At 41.7% G+C, this 21105-nt stretch overlaps 1 protein-coding gene across 1 annotated transcript; it reads left to right on the top strand.

Moving 5' to 3' along the window:
* The first annotated feature begins 4954 nt into the window (after positions 1 to 4954).
* LOC106611551 (sideroflexin-1) lies at positions 4955 to 20412 on the top strand. The gene is made up of 8 exons (XM_045722587.1): positions 4955 to 5107; positions 8729 to 8902; positions 9558 to 9728; positions 12292 to 12390; positions 13599 to 13674; positions 15163 to 15212; positions 15737 to 15784; positions 15934 to 20412. Exons 2-6 carry the CDS (start codon positions 8739 to 8741, stop codon positions 15175 to 15177), a joined length of 525 nt encoding a protein of 174 aa, XP_045578543.1. The 5' UTR covers positions 4955 to 5107; positions 8729 to 8738; the 3' UTR covers positions 15178 to 15212; positions 15737 to 15784; positions 15934 to 20412.
* The last annotated feature ends 693 nt before the right edge of the window (positions 20413 to 21105 follow it).

The raw sequence follows: 21105 nt of genomic DNA, 5'->3' as shown, positions 1-21105 counted from the left end.
GCGCGTACCCCTGGGGATAGATCGACTGGGATTGTGTACATCAACTGGTGCGGCACTATCAGAGGTCATCGTGAGGATGGTTCGTAGGTGAGTCAGCTTACAGACAGACGGAGGTTGAGATGGCAGAAGCAGAAGTGTTGTTATATATATATATATATATATATATATATATATATATATATATATATATATATATATAATTATGCGGGGTAATTATTATCCATTCGCACAGTAGCTGGCGGAATGCACATATAAATTGATGCGAACACCATAATACCAAAGAAGAAGGAGTTTCGTGGGAAGTCGATGTGGTAGAGATGAAAAATATTCCTGGAATGATTGATGCTCCTCGGATGAATCATGTGGTGAATGAAGAAAAAGTGAAGAGTCTTATCTGTTCTTTTTTTATTTGGAGTCTCTCCTTACTAAAGTGCAGATGGGATATATAAACTCAGAGCATTTGTTCCAAGACCAATGCAGTGTGATCATTGTAAAGCTTTTGGACATGTTTCAAGTGTTTGCAGAAGGGAGAAGCCAAGATGTTCAAGTTGTGGAAAAGATCTTATCATGTGTTTTAAAAGTTATGAAAATGTGACATGTTGCAATTGTGGTGGGAACCATGAAGCCACATCTTTGGAATGCCCAACAAGGGTGAAAGAGAAAGAGAATGAGGTGGCTAAAGTCATATGCCGTTAAAAGGGTTCGAATGGTGCTCCTGAAGAGTCCATGGTGGTGGCTAGGCCTTCACTGAAGGCTGCAGGGGTTGCCGTTCAACAGCAGGACCCAGATATGTTAAAGGTTAAGGTGGACTTTGTGGCCTTTATTGCTATGGTGTTTAATGGCACTGCCAAGGTGGAGAGGAAGTCCAGGAAAATAGATATCATTGTGGATGCGGTGGAACAGTTCCTGGGACTGAAAGACTTCTCAGCAGAGGAGTTGCATGGAGTATTGTCACAAGCCATACCACCCTCTCAGGTCATAGAGCCTGAGAAGGGAGATACTGTATGGAGATTTGAAAGAAGGAAGAAGTGGGAGTTTGGGGGTTTTGGTTTTGTCAATATGTTTTTTTATTTTGGGTAGATTAAGTTAGAGAAAACTTTCTTGTATGGGTGTTATTTTTACCTTTTTTCAACCCTGTCCATTTGGTGGCGGTAATACACCTTTTTGGGTTGTAGTCTGCCATAAAACCCACAGAAGAAGAAGTAGGAGAAAGAAGCTAAATGCTTAGAGAGGAGTATGGAAGGAAATATGGAAGAAAGTGGAGCATATTAGGAATAAACATGGAGTGGGGGATTACACAGGCCTTCTGGAAGATCTGGTGAAGGAGAAGATGATGGACAAGAAAAAAAGGAGCGATATAGAATATGTTTTGAGTGAATATGGAATGGAGGATCGCCCAGAAATTTTGGAAGAGCTTGAGGAGGAAATGGAACATGACGAGAGTGAGGATTAATTAAATGTGGTAGCAGGTGCAGTTATGACTGCTGAGAAGAAGTTGAGTGTAGAGGGAAATAGTGAGGTGAAGACGGTGGGCATCAAGTGCAAAAACAGGAATACGTGCTCCAGTAGATCAGAGATGGAACTTGTTGAGAGTGAAGTACCTGCGGTGAGGACTGCTGAGTTCAGGCCTCGTCCCAAGGATGATAAGGATGATTTTGGCACAGTGGGAGTGAGATTTGTCGAGAGATTGGATTCGGGCTTTTTGGTTGATACATATGTGGTGTAAGGTTGGGTGGAGGAGAGGTTGGGGACTGTTGAGTTGGGTTAGGTAACTCGAGTGGACTCTATTTTTTGTGTTTCCTCAGCCCAGAGGGAGCGGGCACTCCGGATTACGAGATTAGCGCTTTGCTCTCCGGAGCAGGGCGCCGTTGAAAGGAGTATTAACAGGGGTGGCATTAAGTGTTGAGGAGCAGTTGAAAGTGAAGATTCCCAATGTCTGTGACACCGCTGTTTGGTGAGATGTAGATACGGTGGGGAAACAGAGAAGAAATTATATGTCATGCTGAGTTTTGATGCAGAGTCTTTAGCAGATAAGGTCAAGGTAGGAAGTGTCAGGTAACCCGTGAAAGTATATGTTCTGAAAATATTACAGTGTTTTAGGTGTCAAGGTTATGGGCATAGTGCAGCAGTGTGTAAGGTGTGCAGGAGGGCATGTTTTTAATTTAACTAGGCAAGTAAGTCAGTTAAGAACAAATTCTCATTTACAATGACGGCCTACCAGAAGGCAAAAGGCCTCCTGCGGGAATGGGGCCTGGGATTAAAAATACGAAATAAAATAAAGGACAAAACACACATCACGACAAGAGAGACACCACAACGCTACATAAAGAGAGACCTAAGACAACATAGCATGGCAGCAACATGTGAAAACACAGCATGGTAGCAACACAACATGACCACAACATGGCAGCAGCACAACATGTTAGCAGCACAAAACATGGTACAAACATTATTGGGCACAAACAACAGCACAAAGGGCAAGAAGGTAGAAACAACAATACATCACGCGAAGCAGCCACAATGGTCATGAGACGAAGGAATGTGTGGTACACACATTGGTGGAGACAATTGTGTGTTAGTTGTGGGGGTGATCATGGGGCTGGAGATCAGAGATGTCCGGTGAGAGAAAGGCAGATTGAGGTTGCCAGGGTTAGAGTAGTACAGAAAGTGCCGTATGCTGACGCATGGGTACAGGGTGAGGGATCCTGAGAGGATTCCTGTGAGTAGGCAGAGATCAAGAGAGTGATGGGAATAATATGAGCTTCAGTAAAGTGGGATTTTTAGCATTCATAGCCATTGTTGTTAATTGTACTGCAGAAATGGATCGAAAGTCACAGAAAATAGAGGTTGTGGTGGTAGCGGTAGAGAAGTACTTTAGATTGCAAGGATTTACTGCAGAACAGCTGCAGGGGGTGTTTTACCTTATCTAGTCGTTTGGAGTAGGACTAGATAAGGTAAAATACTGGAATGTGTGGTTTTTGTTTTTTTAGAGAGGGCTAATAGGTGGTAGGGCAATTTTCCTTTTCCCCAATTTGTTATTTAAGCAATAGGACTCGAGGAGGTGTGGTATATGGCCAATATACAATGGCTAAGGGCTGTTCTTAAGCACAACAACGCGGAGTGCCTGGATACAGCCCTTAGCCGTGGTATTCTTGGCCATATACCACAAACCTCAGTGCCTTATTGCTATTATAAACTGGTTACCAACGTGATTTGAGCAGTGAAAATAAACGTTTTGTCATACCCGTGGTATACGGTCTGATATACCACAGCTGTCAGTCAATCTTCATTCAGTGCTCGAACCACCCAGTTTATAATATTGTATCAAATAATATAATTAGGTACAGTGAGGGAAAAAAGTATTTGATCCCCTGCTGATTTTGTACGTTTGCCCACTGACAAAGAAATGATCAGTCTATAATTTTAATGGTAGGTTTAACAGTGAGAGACAGAATAACAATGAAAAAATCCAGAAAAACGCATGTCAAAAATGTTATAAAATGATTTGCATTTTAATGAGGGAAATAAGTATTTGACCCCCCTCTCAATCAGAAAGATTTCTGGCTCCCAGGTGTCTTTTATACAGGTAACGAGCTGAGATTAGGAGCACACTCTTAAAGGGAGTGCTCCTAATCTCAGTTTGTTACCTGTATAAAAGACACCTGTCCACATAATCAATCAATCAATCAATCAGATTCCAAACTCTCCACCATGGCCAAGACCAAAGAGCTCTCCAAGGATGTCAGGGACAAGATTGTAGACCTACACAAGGCTGGAATAGGCTACAAGACCATCGCCAAGCAGCTTGGTGAGAAGGTGACAACAGTTGGTGCGATTATTCGCAAATGGAAGAAACACAAAAGAACTGTCAATCTCCCTCGGCCTGGGGCTCCATGCAAGATCTCCCCTCGTGGAGTTGCAATTATCATGAGAACGGTGAGGAATCAGCCCAGAACTACACGGGAGGATCTTGTCAATGATCTCAAGGCAGCTGGGACCATAGTCACCAAGAAAACAATTGGTAACACACTACATTGTGAAGGACTGAAATCCTGCAGCACCCGCAAGGTCCCCCTGCTCAAGAAAGCACATATACATGCCCGTCTGAAGTTTGCCCATGAACATCTGAATGATTCAGAGGACAACTGGCTGAAAGTGTTGCGGTCAGATGAGACCAAAATGGAGCTCTTTGGCATCAACTCAACTCGCCGTGTTTGGAGGAGGAGGAATGCTGCCTATGACCCCAAGAACACCATCCCCACCGTCAAACATGGAGGTGGAAACATTATGCTTTGGGGGTGTTTTTCTGCTAAGGGGACAGGACAACTTCACCGCATCAAAGGGACGATGGACGGGGCCATGTACCATCAAATCTTGGGTGAGAACCTCCTTCCCTCAGCCAGGGCATTGAAAATGGGTCGTGGATGGGTATTCCAGCATGACAATGACCCAAAACACACGGCCAAGGCAACAAAGGAGTGGCTCAAGAAGAAGCACATTAAGGTCCTGGAGTGGCCTAGCCAGTCTCCAGACCTTAATCCCATAGAAAATCTGTGGAGGGAGCTGAAGGTTCGAGTTGCCAAACGTCAGCCTCGAAACCTTAATGACTTGGAGAAGATCTGCAAAGAGGAGTGGGACAAAATCCCTCCTGAGATGTGTGCAAACCTGGTGGCCAACTACAAGAAACGTCTGACCTCTGTGATTGCCAACAAGGGCTTTGCCGCCAAGTACTAAGTCATGTTTTGCAGAGGGGTCAAATACTTATTTCCCTCATTAAAATGCAAATCATTTTATAACATTTTTGACATGCGTTTTTCTGGATTTTTTGGTTGTTATTCTGTCTCTCACTGTTCAAATAACCCTACCATTAAAATTATAGACTGTTCGTTTATTTGTCATTGGGCAAACGTACAAAATCAGCAGGGGATCAAATACTTTTTCCCCCTCACTGTTGGCCGTGAATGGCCTCACACACCCGTACAGTAGGTGGCGGTGTATGCACCTAAAAGTTGGATGGGATCCGCCAACGAAATCCCAAAGAATAAGTCATTGTTTTTCAGGTCTCTGCAAGGTGTGTAGAATGAGCACAGCTTGACATTGAAACTAGGTATGTTTTGGTGATTTTATTGGCAGTATTTTACATGTTGTAAATGTGTAGCTAGCTCGAGCTAACGGAAGATGCTAACGTTCGGTCGTTTTCTCTTTTTTATACGTGCGCTAGCTAGAAGTTAGCCATCTAGTTATTTAGGGGTTGTGTTTTTTAATTGCACATAGTAAGAAGTCACCATGTTCGTTCACAAAATAGTAATTTATATCAAGACAGTGTATGTCAGCCTCACATGCTACAATATTGGACAAGCAAACTGAAATGGTCAAACGTTAGCTACCTAAACTTAAGCATGCTATCGTTAGCTTCCTATTTTGATAACGTCAACTGCACTCACATCACTGCGAGATGCAGGTTGATTTGTATCCATCTACTATATACTGAAAATTGTAGGTAACGTTACACTTCTAGCTTGGTCTTCCTTTATCCTTTACTTGTCGTGAGTGTCAGGCACCAATCACATGCGTTATTGCATTAAAGCTTGCCTTGGGTTCACTTTGTAATTTTAGGGTACAGTTATTTTTACAGTAGCATATCGATGCGACACATCGGACGCTATTATAATGTGTTTTATGGAAAAAAACGTAAATAGCGTCCAATAGGGGGCATCGATACGCCCATGTAAAATAATGTCTCCATCATTTAATTTTGTTTTAATGTAAACGCATATTGATATGCGTTTCCATTAAAACGAAATTAAATGAATTCACATGTCCATGTACTTTACCCAATTTCTTTTGTTAGTCTTAACGAGTGCGTCGTCTCGTAAAAATAAATTATCGGTCACGTTATCAACGCATTGGCGAACCGTCTCTGATTTTACTTCGTCTAATTCTATTGATCAACAATGAACGTATCGACGCCCGCCACTTCATGGGACTCAATTCTCATTTACAGAATGTGGATATTTATTTGTGCACTATTCTCAGGAAGATAAAAGCATAATAACAAGCAAATGTCTTGGTGTTTGTTTCCTACAAGCCTTGATTATATTTAAACCATATTTTATTATTAACTAATTACAATACTATCAACAATCAAAATTATAGTAATTAGGAAAATAATAATTCTAACCTGTCTTGCATTTTTCAGTCAAACAAATATTCTATGTGCATTTTACAGTTTAGCATTTTCACTTGGACAATTTACTTTTTATTCTATTGCAAAATTGAGAGCCATACGAACAAAAAAACGCTGTGGTTAAATAACTTTTATTAGAATAACATAACTAAACCCTCCACATCCCACCCACCCCCAAAATTATTTTAACTGATTTGTTTTTCAAGAGCTACACCTTGTGCATATACAGTGCATTCGGAAAGAATTCAGACCCCTTGACTTTTTCCATTTTGTTACATTACAGCCTTATTCTAACATGGATTAAATAGTCCCCCCCCGAGCATTGAGTCAGCGTTGATGTTATGTTTCTCCTGTCCAGGCGCTGTTCTTGTTTTGTCTACTTATTGTTAAATCTACACCCTGTACTTGCTTCTCGTCTCCCAGCATCTGTCGTTGCAGAACTGTTACACTTTGAGTCTTTTTGGGTATGATGCTACAAGCTTGGCACACCTGTATTTGTGGAGTTTCTCCCATTCTTCTCTGCAGATCCTCAAGTTCTGTCTTGTTGGATGGGAAGTGTCGCCGCACAGCTATTTTCAGGTCTCTCCAGAGATGTTCGATTGGGTTCAAGACAAGTCCGGGCTCATCAGTCCAGAGTATCTTGTTTCTCATTGTCTTGAGAGTCCTTTAGGTGCCTTTTGGCATACTCCAAGTAGGCTGTCATCTGCCTTTTACTCAGGAGTGGCTTCCATCTGCCCACTCTACCATGAAGGCCTGATTGGTGGAGTGCTGCAGAGATGGTTGTCCTTCTGGAGGGTTCTTCCATCTCCAAAGAGGAACTCTAGAGCTCTGTCAGAGTCACCATCAGGTTCTTGGTCACCTCCCTGACCAAGGCCCATCTCTCCCGACTGCTCAGTTTGGCCGGGTGGCCAGCTCGAGTGTTGGTGGTTCCAAACTTCTTCCATTTAAGAATGATGGAGGCCACTGTGTTCTTGGGGACCTTCAATGCTGCAAACAGTTTTAGTACCCTTCCCCAGATCTGTGCCTCGACACAATCCTGTCTCGGAGCGTCATGGCTTATGGCTTGGTTTTTGCTCTGACATGCACTGTCAACAGTGGGACTTTATAAAGACAGGTGTGTGCCTTTCCAAATCATGTCCAATCAATTGAATTTACCACAGGTGGACTCCAACTGAGTTGTAGAAACATCTCAAGGATGATCAATGGAAACAGGATGCACATGTCTCATAGCAAAGGGTCTGAATACATATGTAAATAAGGTATTTCTGTTTAATTGTAATACATTTCTAAAAAAAAACACTTTATGCTTTGTCATTTTGGGTATTGTGTGTAGATGGGGGGGGGGATAATTTAATCAATTTTAGAATAAGGCTGTAACGTAACAATGTGGATAAAGGGAAGGGGTCTGAATACTTTCCGAATGCACTGTATAGATATGGCCTTGTGGGAACATCAACCCTAACCCTATCAATGTGTGTATCAATTTAACTTTTTTAGTTTTTAAAATCATTTCTCACTGATATGAAAAATAAGGTCCTAATGCTTCCAAAACCATACCGCAAGCCACGTATGTTAATGTCCAGATTGAGCGTCTGGGCTCTTAACAAGACTACCCCGTATAGAGGACACCTTCGTCCAATGTGTAATGCAATGGAACTGAGTGTCATGATCAAGGGCTATACCGGGTAGTGATCGCCACAACGTTAAAATAACTGCGGGAAAGCAGTACTCGGCAGGTGGGGGTGAAGGACACTGTGCCAGTGTCCTAGCTAGCTAGTTGCCTCAATGGCAGTGGGCACGGCATGTATTAAGTGACACACAGTGGGCGAAGCATGTAGTGGGCGTGGCATGTAGTAAACGTGGTCTGCAGGTAGACCCTTCAGCTAGAAAGACCTCTGTTTATCATCTGATTACCTAGGAAACCAAACATCATGATAACTCTAGTGGCTGAAAGCTAGGCTTTCCATTCCTCAGTTTGTGTATTGGTGTACTGCAAGGCTCTGATGTAGCCTTGGTCAGATGATGCATAGCCTAGATGTGCATGTAAAAGACTTAGGCCTATTTGCAAACTGTGTGCTGGACTGGTCATCTTTTTAATTCAGGTTGAATTAAGGCCAAAAATGCTAAAAGAAGGTTCAGGATGCCAATGTAATTCCCTTCAATAATGTTTAGACTAATTATTCTGATGCATTTCGGAGCAATCTAATTCGTCAGAGAATTTGTATAAGGCCTGACTTTTTGTATTCAACACTCCTGTATTATGATTTTGGTGGAGACTAGGATTGTTTTGGCCACAGAGGAAGTGAGAGCTATAAATGAATCAGAGAGATAGGGAGCTTACCGTGCTATCAAGGCTTAGGCCTAGCTGGGGAGGAGGACTTATCTTTAGAATTATGTTGAATTTCTCCATAAAGTCTATTTTGTCTTTCTTTTTGTCCATTTCCCCCCCCCTCCAAAATGTCACTGAAGAATGTCTGTCAAATGTGCAGAGAATTAAACTCATGCCTAACTAACATATGTTTCTGTTAACCGGTCCCAAAGTAAAACAAGGATGTCTGGAGATCTGTCCCTGGACATTAACATCAAGGAGCCACGATGGGACCAGAGCACGTTCATGGGCCGCGCCCAGCACTTCTTCTTCGTCACTGACCCCAGGAACATTCTAAAGTCCTCTGAGACCCTGGAGGATGCACGGGTTACTGTGGAGAAATACAGGTACGGTGGGAGGAGAGGGAAGGATGGGTGAGGATAAAGTGGCGGAACGGGTGGGTGGAACTGCTGTCAAGGGAGATGCTGAGAACACATGGGTCACTGTGGAGAATTACAGGTATAGATGGAGGGGTGAGGTCTTGGGAAGGAAAATGATGATACCTTGGAAAGCCACTGCATCACTCCTCTTCTCTCTGTACAATGGGGTGTGTGGTGCCTGGGAAGGAATTCCTTTACATTATTGGAAGCATCAAACCAAAAATCTATTGATTCTGTGGCTCGACATGTACGAGCATGGAAACAATCTATAGCAGTGTCTCTGAACTGAAGAGTTCAAGAAGTTAGCTAGCTGTTGTCATAACCTGATTCCCCCCACGGCATAATAAGAGAAAGAAACAAACAACATTTGACAGACAGACAACTAATTAGGCTTGGCCTGTAGGCTGGAACATCTGGACTACTGGTTTCTCCCTTACACCAGAGATGAACTGAAAACACAAAAATAAATATGTAAGACTAAGCTGTGTCTTTGTTATAAACAAATGCAGAAATGGGCACATTCCTTTAAAACAACGGATGTACTTATATTAGGCTTTATGCTGAATTTGTGTCAATCATTCATTCATTCATTGTTTAAAGAGTTTGATGTACTTGTGTCCAGGTTAGGAGTGGTAAAGCCAGGTCTGACAGAAGATGAGCTGTGGAGAGCCAAGTACATCTATGACTCTGCCTTCCACCCTGACACCGGCGAAAAGATGGTGGTGATGGGACGCATGTCTGCCCAGGTCCCCATGAACATGACCATCACCGGCTGCATGCTCACATTCTACAGGTACTACTAGGGTGTATTCCGTTTTCAATTTAATACATGTTAAATACAATTTGTGTGTAGCATAAGATACAGAACAGGTAAAAAACAATCCCAAAAAATCAGGGGCAGAACGACAGATTTTTACCTTGTCAGCTCGGGCATTCAATCTTGCAACCTTACGGTTAACTAGTCCAACGCGCAAGTGTCCCACCCCTGGTACACCCTATCAACAGCAGGTGAAATATCAAGGGCGCCAAATTTGAAAACAATTAAATGTCATAATTCAAATTTCTCAAACATACAACTATCTTACACCCTTTGAAAGATAAACATCTCCTTAATCTAACCACGTTGTCCGATTTCAAAAAGGCTTTACGGCGAAAGCATAAAGTTAGATTATGTTAGGACAGTACATTGAAAATAGCTATGTGTAATGTTTTGTCAATGCAAAGACAGGCGTCACCAAAAGCAGAAAACCAGCTAGAATTATGCACTAACCTTTGACAATCTTCATCAGATGACACTCCTAGGACATTATGTTAGACAATACATGCATTTTTTTGTTCTATCAAGTTCATATTTATATACAAAAACAGCGTTTTACTATGGCGTTGATGTTGAGGAAATATTTTCCCTCCAATACCGCCAGTCAATCAGCACAACAAATTAAATAATTACTATTCGAAAACATTGGTAAAATATTATATTGTCATTCAAAGAATTATAGATTAACCTGTTAGGGCTAGGGGGCAGTATTGACACGGCTGGATAAAAAACGTACCCGATTTAATCTGGTTACCACTCCTACCCAGTAACTAGAATATGCATATACTTATTACATATGGATAGAAAACACCCTAAAGTTTCTAAAACTGTTTGAATGGTGTCTGTGAGTATAACAGAACTCAAATGGCAGGTCAAAACCTGAGAGATTCCTTTACAGGAAGTGGCCTGTCTGACCATTTCTGGAACTTCTTTGCCATCTCTATCTTTTACTAAGGATCTCTGCTCTAACGTGACACTTCCTACGTCGTCCATAGGCGCTCAGAGCCCGGGAAAAACCTGAATGTCGTCATCCCAGCCCCAGGCTGAAACACATTATCGCCTTTCTCAAGTGGCCGATCAAGGGACTCTGGGCTTAGGCGTGTGACCTGACCGCCCCCGTCTTTGTGATTTTTTTCCTCTGTTTGCCGAAAAGGAGATTCCCGGTCGGAATATTATTGCTTTTCTACGAGAAAAATGGCATAAAAATTGATTTTAAACAGCGGTTGACATGCTTCGAAGTACGGTAATGGAATATTTAGAATTTTTTGTCACGAATTGCGCCATGCGCGCGACCCTTCTTTACCATTTCGGATAGTGTCTGGAACGCACGAACAAAACGCCGCTATTCGGATATAACGATGGATTATTTTGGACCAAACCAACATTTGTTATTGAAGTAGCAGTCCTGGGAGTGCATTCTGACGAAGACAACAAAAGGTAATCAAACTTTTATAATAGTAAATATGATTATGGTGATTATTATGATAGACCACTTACCAAAGGCGCTAATGTTTTTCAGCCAGGGGCTGCAAAGACATTCAGCTTTTTCCCGCCTTCTGAGAGCCTATGGGAGCCGTAGGAAGTGTCACGTTACAGCAGAGATGCTAAGTTTTCAATAAAGAGAGTGAAGAAGCCCAAGAAATTGTCAGATAGGCCACTTCCTGTAAGGAATCTTCTCAGGTTTTTGCCTGCCATATGAGTTCTGTTATACTCACAGACACCATTCAAACAGTTTTAGAAACTTTAGGGTGTTTTCTATCCAAAGCCAATAATTATATGCATATTCTAGTTTCTGGGCAGTAGTAATAACCAGATTAAATCGGGTACGTTTTTTATCCGGCCATGTAAATACTGCCCCCTATCCCTAACAGGATATACCAAATTGAACATGTTTCATTATTTATTTGAGGCTAAATTGATTTTATTGATGTATTATATTAAGTTAAAATAAGTTCATTCAGTATTGTTGTAATTGTCATTATTACAAATACATTTTTTTTAAATCGGCCGATTAACCGGTATCGGCTTTTTGGGTCATCCAATAATCGGTATCGGCGCTGAAAAATCATAATCGGGCGACCTCTAATTTGTGTACATGCAGGGCTCCCTTGAAAAAGAGGCCTTGGTCTCAATGGGATTTCCCTGCTAAAATATAGGTTACATTTTTTTTAAGTCACACTGTAACACCATTATGTAAACACTGCACGGACGTGGAAAGTTACATTTTTAGCTGTTTTACAAGTCGTGATTTAGCTTTGTTTTCTCTGAGAAATTCAAACAATCTGCCTGAATGAAATATCAGAAATTATTCATGCTTATTCTCACTTTCCTTGTCCCTCTTCTAATCTCGTCTTTGCCTTTTCCCTACCCTCTCTCCCATGTTTACATAATTTCGCCTTTCCATATCCCCTCCCTTTTATCTCCCCTTTTTGTTATCCCTTTAACATCGCTCACCTTCTCTCCTCCCCTCTCTCACCCCTTTTGACCCTCTTTCCTCCCCTCCACTCTCCTCACCTCTCTTGAACCTCTTCTCCTCCAGGACGACTCCAGCTGTTGTATTCTGGCAGTGGGTGAACCAGTCCTTCAACGCTGTGGTCAACTACAGCAACCGCAGTGGAGACGCTGCCCTCACCACCAAGTAGGGACTGGGACCACTTACACCACAACCACATTACTAAACCAGCCCTACAGTACCTGTAACTGGCTAGTACTATGGTGCATCTCATAGCCTTAGCTACTGTATCTTCCTCTCCTCATCTGCTTTCCTTCATCAGTACTGATCTGAATGGACATGGATAGATAGGGAGCAAATCCCATAACATTTCCCTGCTGTTGCTTTCACCTGTCTTCTCTTTTTCCATCGGTGCAGATGAAGGAAAAGAGACAGGGAGAGAAGACCCTAGTAGACTATTGAGGTGCACCCCTAGCCTAGCTCTGTATGGAGGCCTACTGTCCTGCAGGGCAAAGCAGAGGCTAGCCAGTGGAACCCCAGTCCACTACACTCCCCTTACAGCGGTATAATAACCCATTCTTTAGTTCAGCATGCTCCTCCATTCCACCTGAAAGGCTGTAGCTGTAACCCTGCTTCACTGTCTGCAGCAGATAGAGGAAGCAAGGCATTAGCATACATGTGTCTGGTCTGGGGCCATATGCATCAAGCGCTTCAGGGTAAGAGTGCTGATCTAGGATCATGTCTCCCCTGTCCATGTAATCTCATGCATTGTGATCTAAAAGGCAGAACTGAAAGCTCTGATATGTTTAATACTGTACATCCAGCCCCTGGTATAGAGTCTACAAATCCGGGCTGCATCTCAATAGTCTAGCGTCTTTCTCTCTTTCATGTGCTCCGATCTGAAAACACATGATCGGTGAAAGCAACATGGGTTTCCACTATCAGAAGATTTCACCTGTCTAGTTATTTCAGATCAGCGCAGATAAAGGGAAGGAGACATGGAAAGGGTGGCACTTTAGACTATTGAGATGCACCTACTTTAACCAGGACACATGCGGAATGAGAATGAGCGATGCTGGTGCTTCTCAGTTTATATGGAAAGAGCATGTAGAGACTGTGGACCATTTTAAGTCATTATTACTGTGGAGAGATTCCTGAATTGTACATTGTCATGTCTGCCTGACTTGTCAAGTTTTGCAATAAATATTGCTTATGATTTGAATGCATGTATTCCGTATGCATTGTGACCATGTGCAATGTGACTTGAGACCTCTATCTGTGTATTAGATAAGACTAGATTCTGGTAAATGCTTGGAACAGGAACATTATTGAGGCTCAGTAAATTGTTTTAGTAAGATGCTAAGATGTAAATGTGTGCCCCTATGTTCTCTCAGTCAGCTGGCTGCGGCGTACATCAGTGCCACCACAGGAGCTGTAGTCACAGCCCTGGGACTCAAGTCTCTAGCCAAGGTACTGGACTGTCTCTGGATCATCTTAGTTCAAGATGATTTACGCTTCGCTTTGCATTTTAGCTCCATGAAAAATCAACATTGAAACAAACTCCGTCTCTCCCCAGCGCCTTCCAGCCGTCATGAGCCGGTTCGTCCCTAGTTTTGTTCAAAAAAGCTCATCATTTATGTCCAAAAATCTCCGTCTTGTTAGCACATGATCTAAGCCCGCCGGACTTCACTTCATGAACGAGGGGAAAAAATATATTTACGTTCGTTCAAACATGTCAAACGTTGTATAGCATAAATCATTAGGGCCTTTTTTAACCAGAACATGAATAATATTCAAGGTGGACGAATGCATTCTCTTTTATAACTAACGTATTGGAACGAGGGTACCCAACATGAACTCGCGCGCCAGGTGTCTAATGGGCCATCATCGTTCCATGGCTCTTGTTCGGTCAGATCTCCCTCCAGAAGACTCAAAACACTTTGTAAAGGCTGGTGACATCTAGTGGAAGCAATAGGAAGTGCCAAAATATTCCTCAGCCCCTGTGTTTTTCAATGGCATAGGTTTAAAGGTAATACAACACATCAGGTATCCACTTCCTGTCAGAAAACGTCTCAGGGTTTTGCCTGCCAAATGAGTTCTGTTATACTCACAGACACCATTCAAACAGTTTTAGAAACTTTAGGGTGTTTTCTATCCATATATAATAAGTATATGCATATTCTAGTTACTGGGTAGGATTAGTAACCAGATTAAATCGGGTACATTTTTTTATCCAGCCGTGCAAATACTGCCCCCTAGCCCTAACAGGTTAACTTGCAATGAAAATGACTTTCTGACTAAATTAGAAACGTATAATATCTGAAAATGTACTTACCCATATACGTGGATGAACGCTTCATGGCATACTGGAAACCCTTTAGCTAACTAAGACGTCCTGTGTTTCCATTTCGTTTGTACAGCTTGTTTGGTCCGCGTTGTGTCAAGTCACACAGGTTCACACTGACCGTGTGCAGAAAGTAGTCCATCACAACTTTTTCCCCACTGATCTTTGTAGATAGCGCCGGCTAAATTCATGGCAACAGTGTTGTTGTGGGCAGTAGCAACACTTTTGCAGTTATCCATGGCTAAGGTAATATCTTTCAAAAAAGCTGCGGTAGCAAGGATTATCTACACATACTGAGCAGCTCATGTTTGACTGAAGCGTGTTACATGGCAGACCTATCCGAACTCCTCTCTCTCGCCATGTCCAGCCGATCCATTATCTCAGCCAATCATGACTAGCGGGAAGTTTCCTGTCTTTCTGTGGCTAAACCAACTAGGCTTGCGATTTAACAATTGTATTCGTATTTACAGATGGCAAACAAGTTTAAGGCACATGAATGTTCACCTGTTCCAGAATGCATTTCAGCCAAAAAAAAACGCATTTTATAAAATAAAATACGTGTTGCCTCTTGAAAGTCCTCATTGTTTTCTCTCTCTCTCTCGGTTTGTCCACAGCTATCCCACCTGTGATAATGAACGCCCTGGAGAAGAAAGCCTTTATGAAGGTAATGTTACAAGAGACGAATGGATGCCTGTCATGCTCTCAACAGTCAGTGGGTTTACTGGAGCCGGTACTACATACAGTCAGTGTGGAGGATAATCTGTGGCATGTAGCCACTGTTGTACTAAGCCTACCCTCTATTTGGAGTTCAAACCACATCATTAAATAGTGTCATTCTATGTGTGGGGTTCAGCCATGTAAAATATGGTACTTGTTTGTTTGGTGTCATGAGAAGCCAGTGGAAATCCAGGCTTCTGTGTTTTGTCGTGTCTGATATCCTGTGTTGATCCACAATCTCTAGCCTGGTCCCAGATCTGTTTGTGCTGTTTTGTCAATGACCATATGAGTAAGCACAAACAGATCTTGGACCAAGCTTGTTAAGCTCTTCAATACTGTCAGTGTAATGTCTATATACTGTCAGTTGGTTTCATAAAAAACTAACCATAACATGAATACTGCACGTCACGATTGTATTCCGCGTACTGCTTGTATTGCGCTGTTTACAAAACTTCCTTTTCTCTCTTTCAGCCTGGTGTTTGCAACTCCTCTGTGCTGTGCCCTCTTCCCACAGAAGAGGTAAAGTATGGCCATATGTTACATACCTTAGCTATAGACAGTGGATCTGCTTTTCTTTAACATAAAGAGATTGTACGCTCTAATAATCAATGTATTTTTCTCTCTCTGTTTCTGGACCCTTTTCTCTCCCTCCCCCTCTCTCTCTGTAGTTCTATGGCTGTGAGCAGCCTGGAGACAGATCTTCAGGAGAGGATACTACATAGCAGTCCCCACACTACTACGGTCTTCTTCAACAAAGGCCTTTAGGACCACACAATAACACCCACCACAGATAATCCTCATCTGCTGGTTGGACCCCGCTACTACAGCTCAGTGGGAACAACTAAGGTCAAAGAGAATATTATATTTATGCATATTTTTTAATTTACCTGTTTGTTTATGATGTTCTAGGCTTTTTTATTTTTTTATTTGGGAGAGGTGACAGTTAGGGGTGCGTCTCAGTCCTACAAAGTTGCTTCCTTGTCTGAAATGATGGAATAAGTGGTGAAAGCCTACCAGTCAGATTTTTCTGATTGTACACTGAACTAAAATATAAAAGCAACAATTTCAAAAATTTTACTGAGTTAAAGTTCATATAGGGAAATCAGTCAATTGAAATAAATAAATTAGGCCCTAATCTATGGATTTCACATGACTGGGAGCAAGGCCCACCCACTGGCGAGCCAGGCCCAGCCAATTAGAATCAGTTTTTCCCCACAAAAGGGCTTTATTACAGATAGAAATACTCCTCAGATGTCCAGGTGGCTGGTCTCAGAGGATCCCACAGTTGTAGAAGCATGATGTGGAGGTCCTGGGCTGGCGTGGTTACACGTGGTCTGTGGTTGTGAGGCTGGTTGGACGTACTGCCAAATTCGCTATAACTATGTTGGCGGTGTCTTATTGTAGAGAAATGACCTTTTCAATTCTGTCAACAGCTCTGGTGGACATTCCTGCAGATCTTTTATTTCAACTCATGAAACATGGGACCAACATGTTGTGTTTTATATTTTTGTTCAGAATAGATGCAGGAAAGGAGACAAGGGGAGAAAGCCTCTTCGAAGTAATGAAACACAGGCGAGCGTAGTGTGACAGACGGTTATCTTATACTGCTACATTGACAAACAGACTATGGTTTGATTTAAAAAATAATAATTGTGCGTTTATCCTCCCTGGGGTTGTGGGTGTTTAATTATTGAATGTTACTGAATGACAAATTCTTACTGAATGACAAATTCTATCAATTCACCCCAAACTAGATCGCCCCTCGTTTTCAATCCCAGAGAGATTTTTTTCTCCCCAAGGTGTATTTGTTTTTTCCATTGTATTTGAGATCGTACCCTTTAAGCTGTGTGCACTGAAACCATTCATGACTTGGAATTAGAAAATAGTTAAATTGAATCTGCTAGATATCCACTCCCTCAAGTTGGCTCAACTGTAGTCTGTAGTAAAATACAACAGTTGGTTTATGAGCACAATATAGACTGACCTGCTATTAAATTCCTTTTTGGGTCTACCAGGGTTTTGTTTATCATTGCAAAATGTATTGCTTCAGTGTGCCCTAATGAACATTAACCAGTTGACTAGCAAAGCTTCCCTCTCTCACCACTGCCCTTGGAAGTGTACTTACACACACACACACACTGTCCCACCAGATAACCTTGTCCAACCCCTCTCACCCTAGTAACCCTGTCTGTTTTGTACTGTATTGTGTCTAAATGTTAAAGTAATAAGGATATTATTAATGTTTTGTCCCCCGCTCTCAGTTTGTGACTCTCCTGGTCCCTCTTTAGACTGCTCATTCTTCTGTTACAATAGAGAAGGGTAAGAAGAGTTGGCTTGCAGTGCTGCCGTACAGACCTAGACGCATGGTGGTTCCAATGTATGCAATAAGAGGCAAGGGTACATGAATCCCAATCTGTATGATGTCAGGGTTAGATTAGTTGTGGTGATGTGTATACCAAATAATATTGTTTAAATGTCATGAAACAAAAGCAAAGTTGTGAGAACCAGGGGTCTGAAACTACTGGCCGGCTGACAAAATGTGCCTCCTAAGCTGATTTAATGTGGCCCGTGGTTGTATTAGGAAATGCAGCCCGAGGTCATAACATTTGAGACACCTGTCTTAAACCCCTGAGCTAAAATGAATCATCAATCAATTATAGGACAGCTGGAAGTAATGCTGGGACCTTTAGTTCCCGTGTGGAAAAACTGGGCTTAGTTGGAGCATCCCTGATCAAACCTATACGGGTACATTTTTGTGGGATATAGAGGATAGATTTAACGAATAAATAGCAGAGATGTATTCGATTTTAAACTTCAGGGTGCGGTGCTACATTTCTTCACTAGGTGGCAGTTAGACCAACTAACTATTACACATTTCCATTGTGTTTTTGTGTGTCTGAGAGTTGACTTTGAATGTATTAGTCAAAACCACCCATCAGGATGGGCCCGGTTGATTTTAGTAAGGCTCGGTCACCAAGCCTGGTACCAGATTTGTTTTGCTGTCTTGTCAGGTTATAGATCACATTTTCCTCTGTCAAAGTCAGTATAGAGCTCCACAGTTGAGGTGTCATAAAACCTAGCGGTCAAACAGGGATATGGTTCCAATTGTTTTTTCACCATTCATTTTTCTCATAGGGGATTTTAGAAACATTTAATATAAGGGCTGTGTTTTGTGCAGGCTTACCCTAGCGTGACGTTTTAATAACCATGTACATCTCTCAGACAAGGTGACTTTGATCAATCTATTTGTCTCTATTTACTCTGATTCAAAAATGCTAATTAGCGTCAAAGTAGACATGCAAAACGACAAATACCTGCAAGCTCCTTCACATCATCTCTAGCTGACGCTAACATTAGATAGTTAATCCAGAGATTCTTACATTTGCCTCGATTTGGCTGGCTCATCCAGATCATCATGGCATTTGTAGTTCTTTATGATAGCCACATTAGCATTTCAGTTTTCGGGGGTAAATACAGGCGACTATTGTCTGAGAGAGATTTACATAGTTATCAAAACATCATGCCAGTGTAAGCCTACACGGATCACAGCCCTTATTTTAACGATTGGAACCAGTTCCGTTTAACCGCTAGGTTTTATGGGTATTATGACTCATACTGGGGTACTCTATGGCATGCATACCATCCCACTGTGCTTGGTAGTTGTAGATCACGTCTCTCAATTAAATCAGATATTTAATTGAGAGACGTGCAATGAAGACATTTGTGATTCTTAAGGGTCTGTAACAAGACATTTCACTGTAATGGACGTCAGTGGTCATGAATGAATCTCCTCCTCTCACAGACTTTTTATTCTATTGCTCTATTTTTAGGAATGACTCCACATAGCCTGGTCCCGGTTCTGTTTGTGCCGTCTTGTTTAGTGTGACAGTGAACATAGAATTTGGCAAGATAACACAAACAGATCTGGAACCAGGCTAGATTCCTCATACTTTTTAGTGCAAATGTTTATCATTATCCATAGACAATCAGATGCACCGCAGCACAGTGTTATTACGGCCATACAGTAAACATTGCTACATTTATGCCATGGCTTTCAACTGTAAATACCAGGGTTGGAGCCAGTTCCATTTCAATTGATTGAATTGAAATCCTGGTAGATACTGGTTCATCTGTACTGTACATAAGCACACATGCAGAGTAAATGGATATTCCACAAGTCACATTAATTCAATTTTTATGTCCATAATTGAATATAAAATGTATTTCATGAGCAAGTTGACACCATTGTAAAACTCACTCATTCACTCGCCTATTACTTTATAAGGACACCCCATCGTTATTGTATCTTGGGGCTTTGGGGGGTTCTGTTGTATCTTGGGTAAAATTGGCCTGCAATTGGGTGCTATGTAGTAACCAATGTAAAGGGTGGGGGTGTAGGGTACCTCTTTCTTTTAAATGTATTGAAAATATATGTATTGTTTGTATAATGTGCTTGACAATGCCTATGATATAAACAAAGTCACAGCTTACTATTATGAGTTTATAGTAAGTTAGTTATCCAGCAGCTGCTAGCTTTATTTATTTAATCACTGCCATTTAGTTGTTTTCTGGTCCTTTTGGTGGAGAGGGCAAGGAAATGTGATTAGAACAAAAATGAACCTAGAGCTAGATCGTGCTGATAGAAACATGCAAGGCTTGCGATTGATTGTACTATTCATTTAGTCAAGGCAAAGATGTGCTGTGTATCACACACAGCTACAAACCTAACCATGGAAAAGACGGGGTTGATAAAGTTGGAAAAGCAGAGCTTCTTAAGTTTGCTTAAGCTTTATTTGACTAGCATCTACCAGGTTATCCTCATGCAATAACTTTCATGTTAAATATATCTCTAGGTTAGCTTCGGCATGTCATAGAATATGGTCTCAGCCGCATATTGAAGGCACAACACTGAAGACAATCTATGACGTTGCTACACTCCATGAATGTTATGGATGTTTCATGTCAATGTGTGTCCACATACAGTAACTCACTGTTGTTCAATACCAATGTAGTTGTCAGTATTGGAAGTCACTACCTCATTGTTTTTCCCCCCTCTCCATGTTTTATTTTATTGGAAGTGTTATGTCACACCTGAACTATGTAAGATGTATTTACTCAGAGCTATAGAATAAAGTGATTGAAATGAAGAATGATTTATTTTTATCTGAATGTTCCACAACATTGCGCCCTGCTTAATGTGTTAACGGCACTGACGTTAGGGTGAGACGCACTCCCCATTGCTCAATGTTTATAGACCGCAGTCTTCCAACAAAGGAGTGGTCCTACAGGTCATCTACAGCACCTCCTATAGTACACAAACACTGACCATGGTCTGAGGTAAACTCTACCTGTTTCGTAGAATGCATTTGTCCAAAAGCCAGTAAAAACAGGAGGGATTGAAAAAGAAAATGAGAGCTACATAAGTAGATGAACGGTGTGACTGTGTGTTATGGAAACACCTTATGAAAGGGATGTTCTGAATGTATAACTTTCTAAAAATATATTTTTTTCACCCAGTAACCTGTGTGAAAAGACTGGTGGCAGCAACACTGGCATCATTACCCAATACAATAAGCCAAGTCATCCTGTCGGTCCGATGAAAAGAGACAAGAGGATGGTGTGACGAGGTCTAGGGTTTATTGTGCTTTGCATTTTCACACATACAGACCTGTTACAGGCACATTGGCCGCCTGGTGAGTATATTGAGGCAGTGTGTGTTTGGATATCGAACCTGCTCCCCTCGTTGCCGAGTTTACAGTCAGGTCTTCATTAATAACACAGACCACACACAAGTCACGCTTGACTACCTTGAACAGGTAACACATTCATTCACAGGTAAA

The sequence above is a fragment of the Salmo salar genome, chromosome ssa01 (assembly GCF_905237065.1).
Source record: "Salmo salar chromosome ssa01, Ssal_v3.1, whole genome shotgun sequence".
Lineage (NCBI taxonomy): Eukaryota > Metazoa > Chordata > Actinopteri > Salmoniformes > Salmonidae > Salmo > Salmo salar.
Note: the sequence above shows the minus strand (reverse complement) of the source record. Positions and strands in the feature narration are given on the sequence as shown.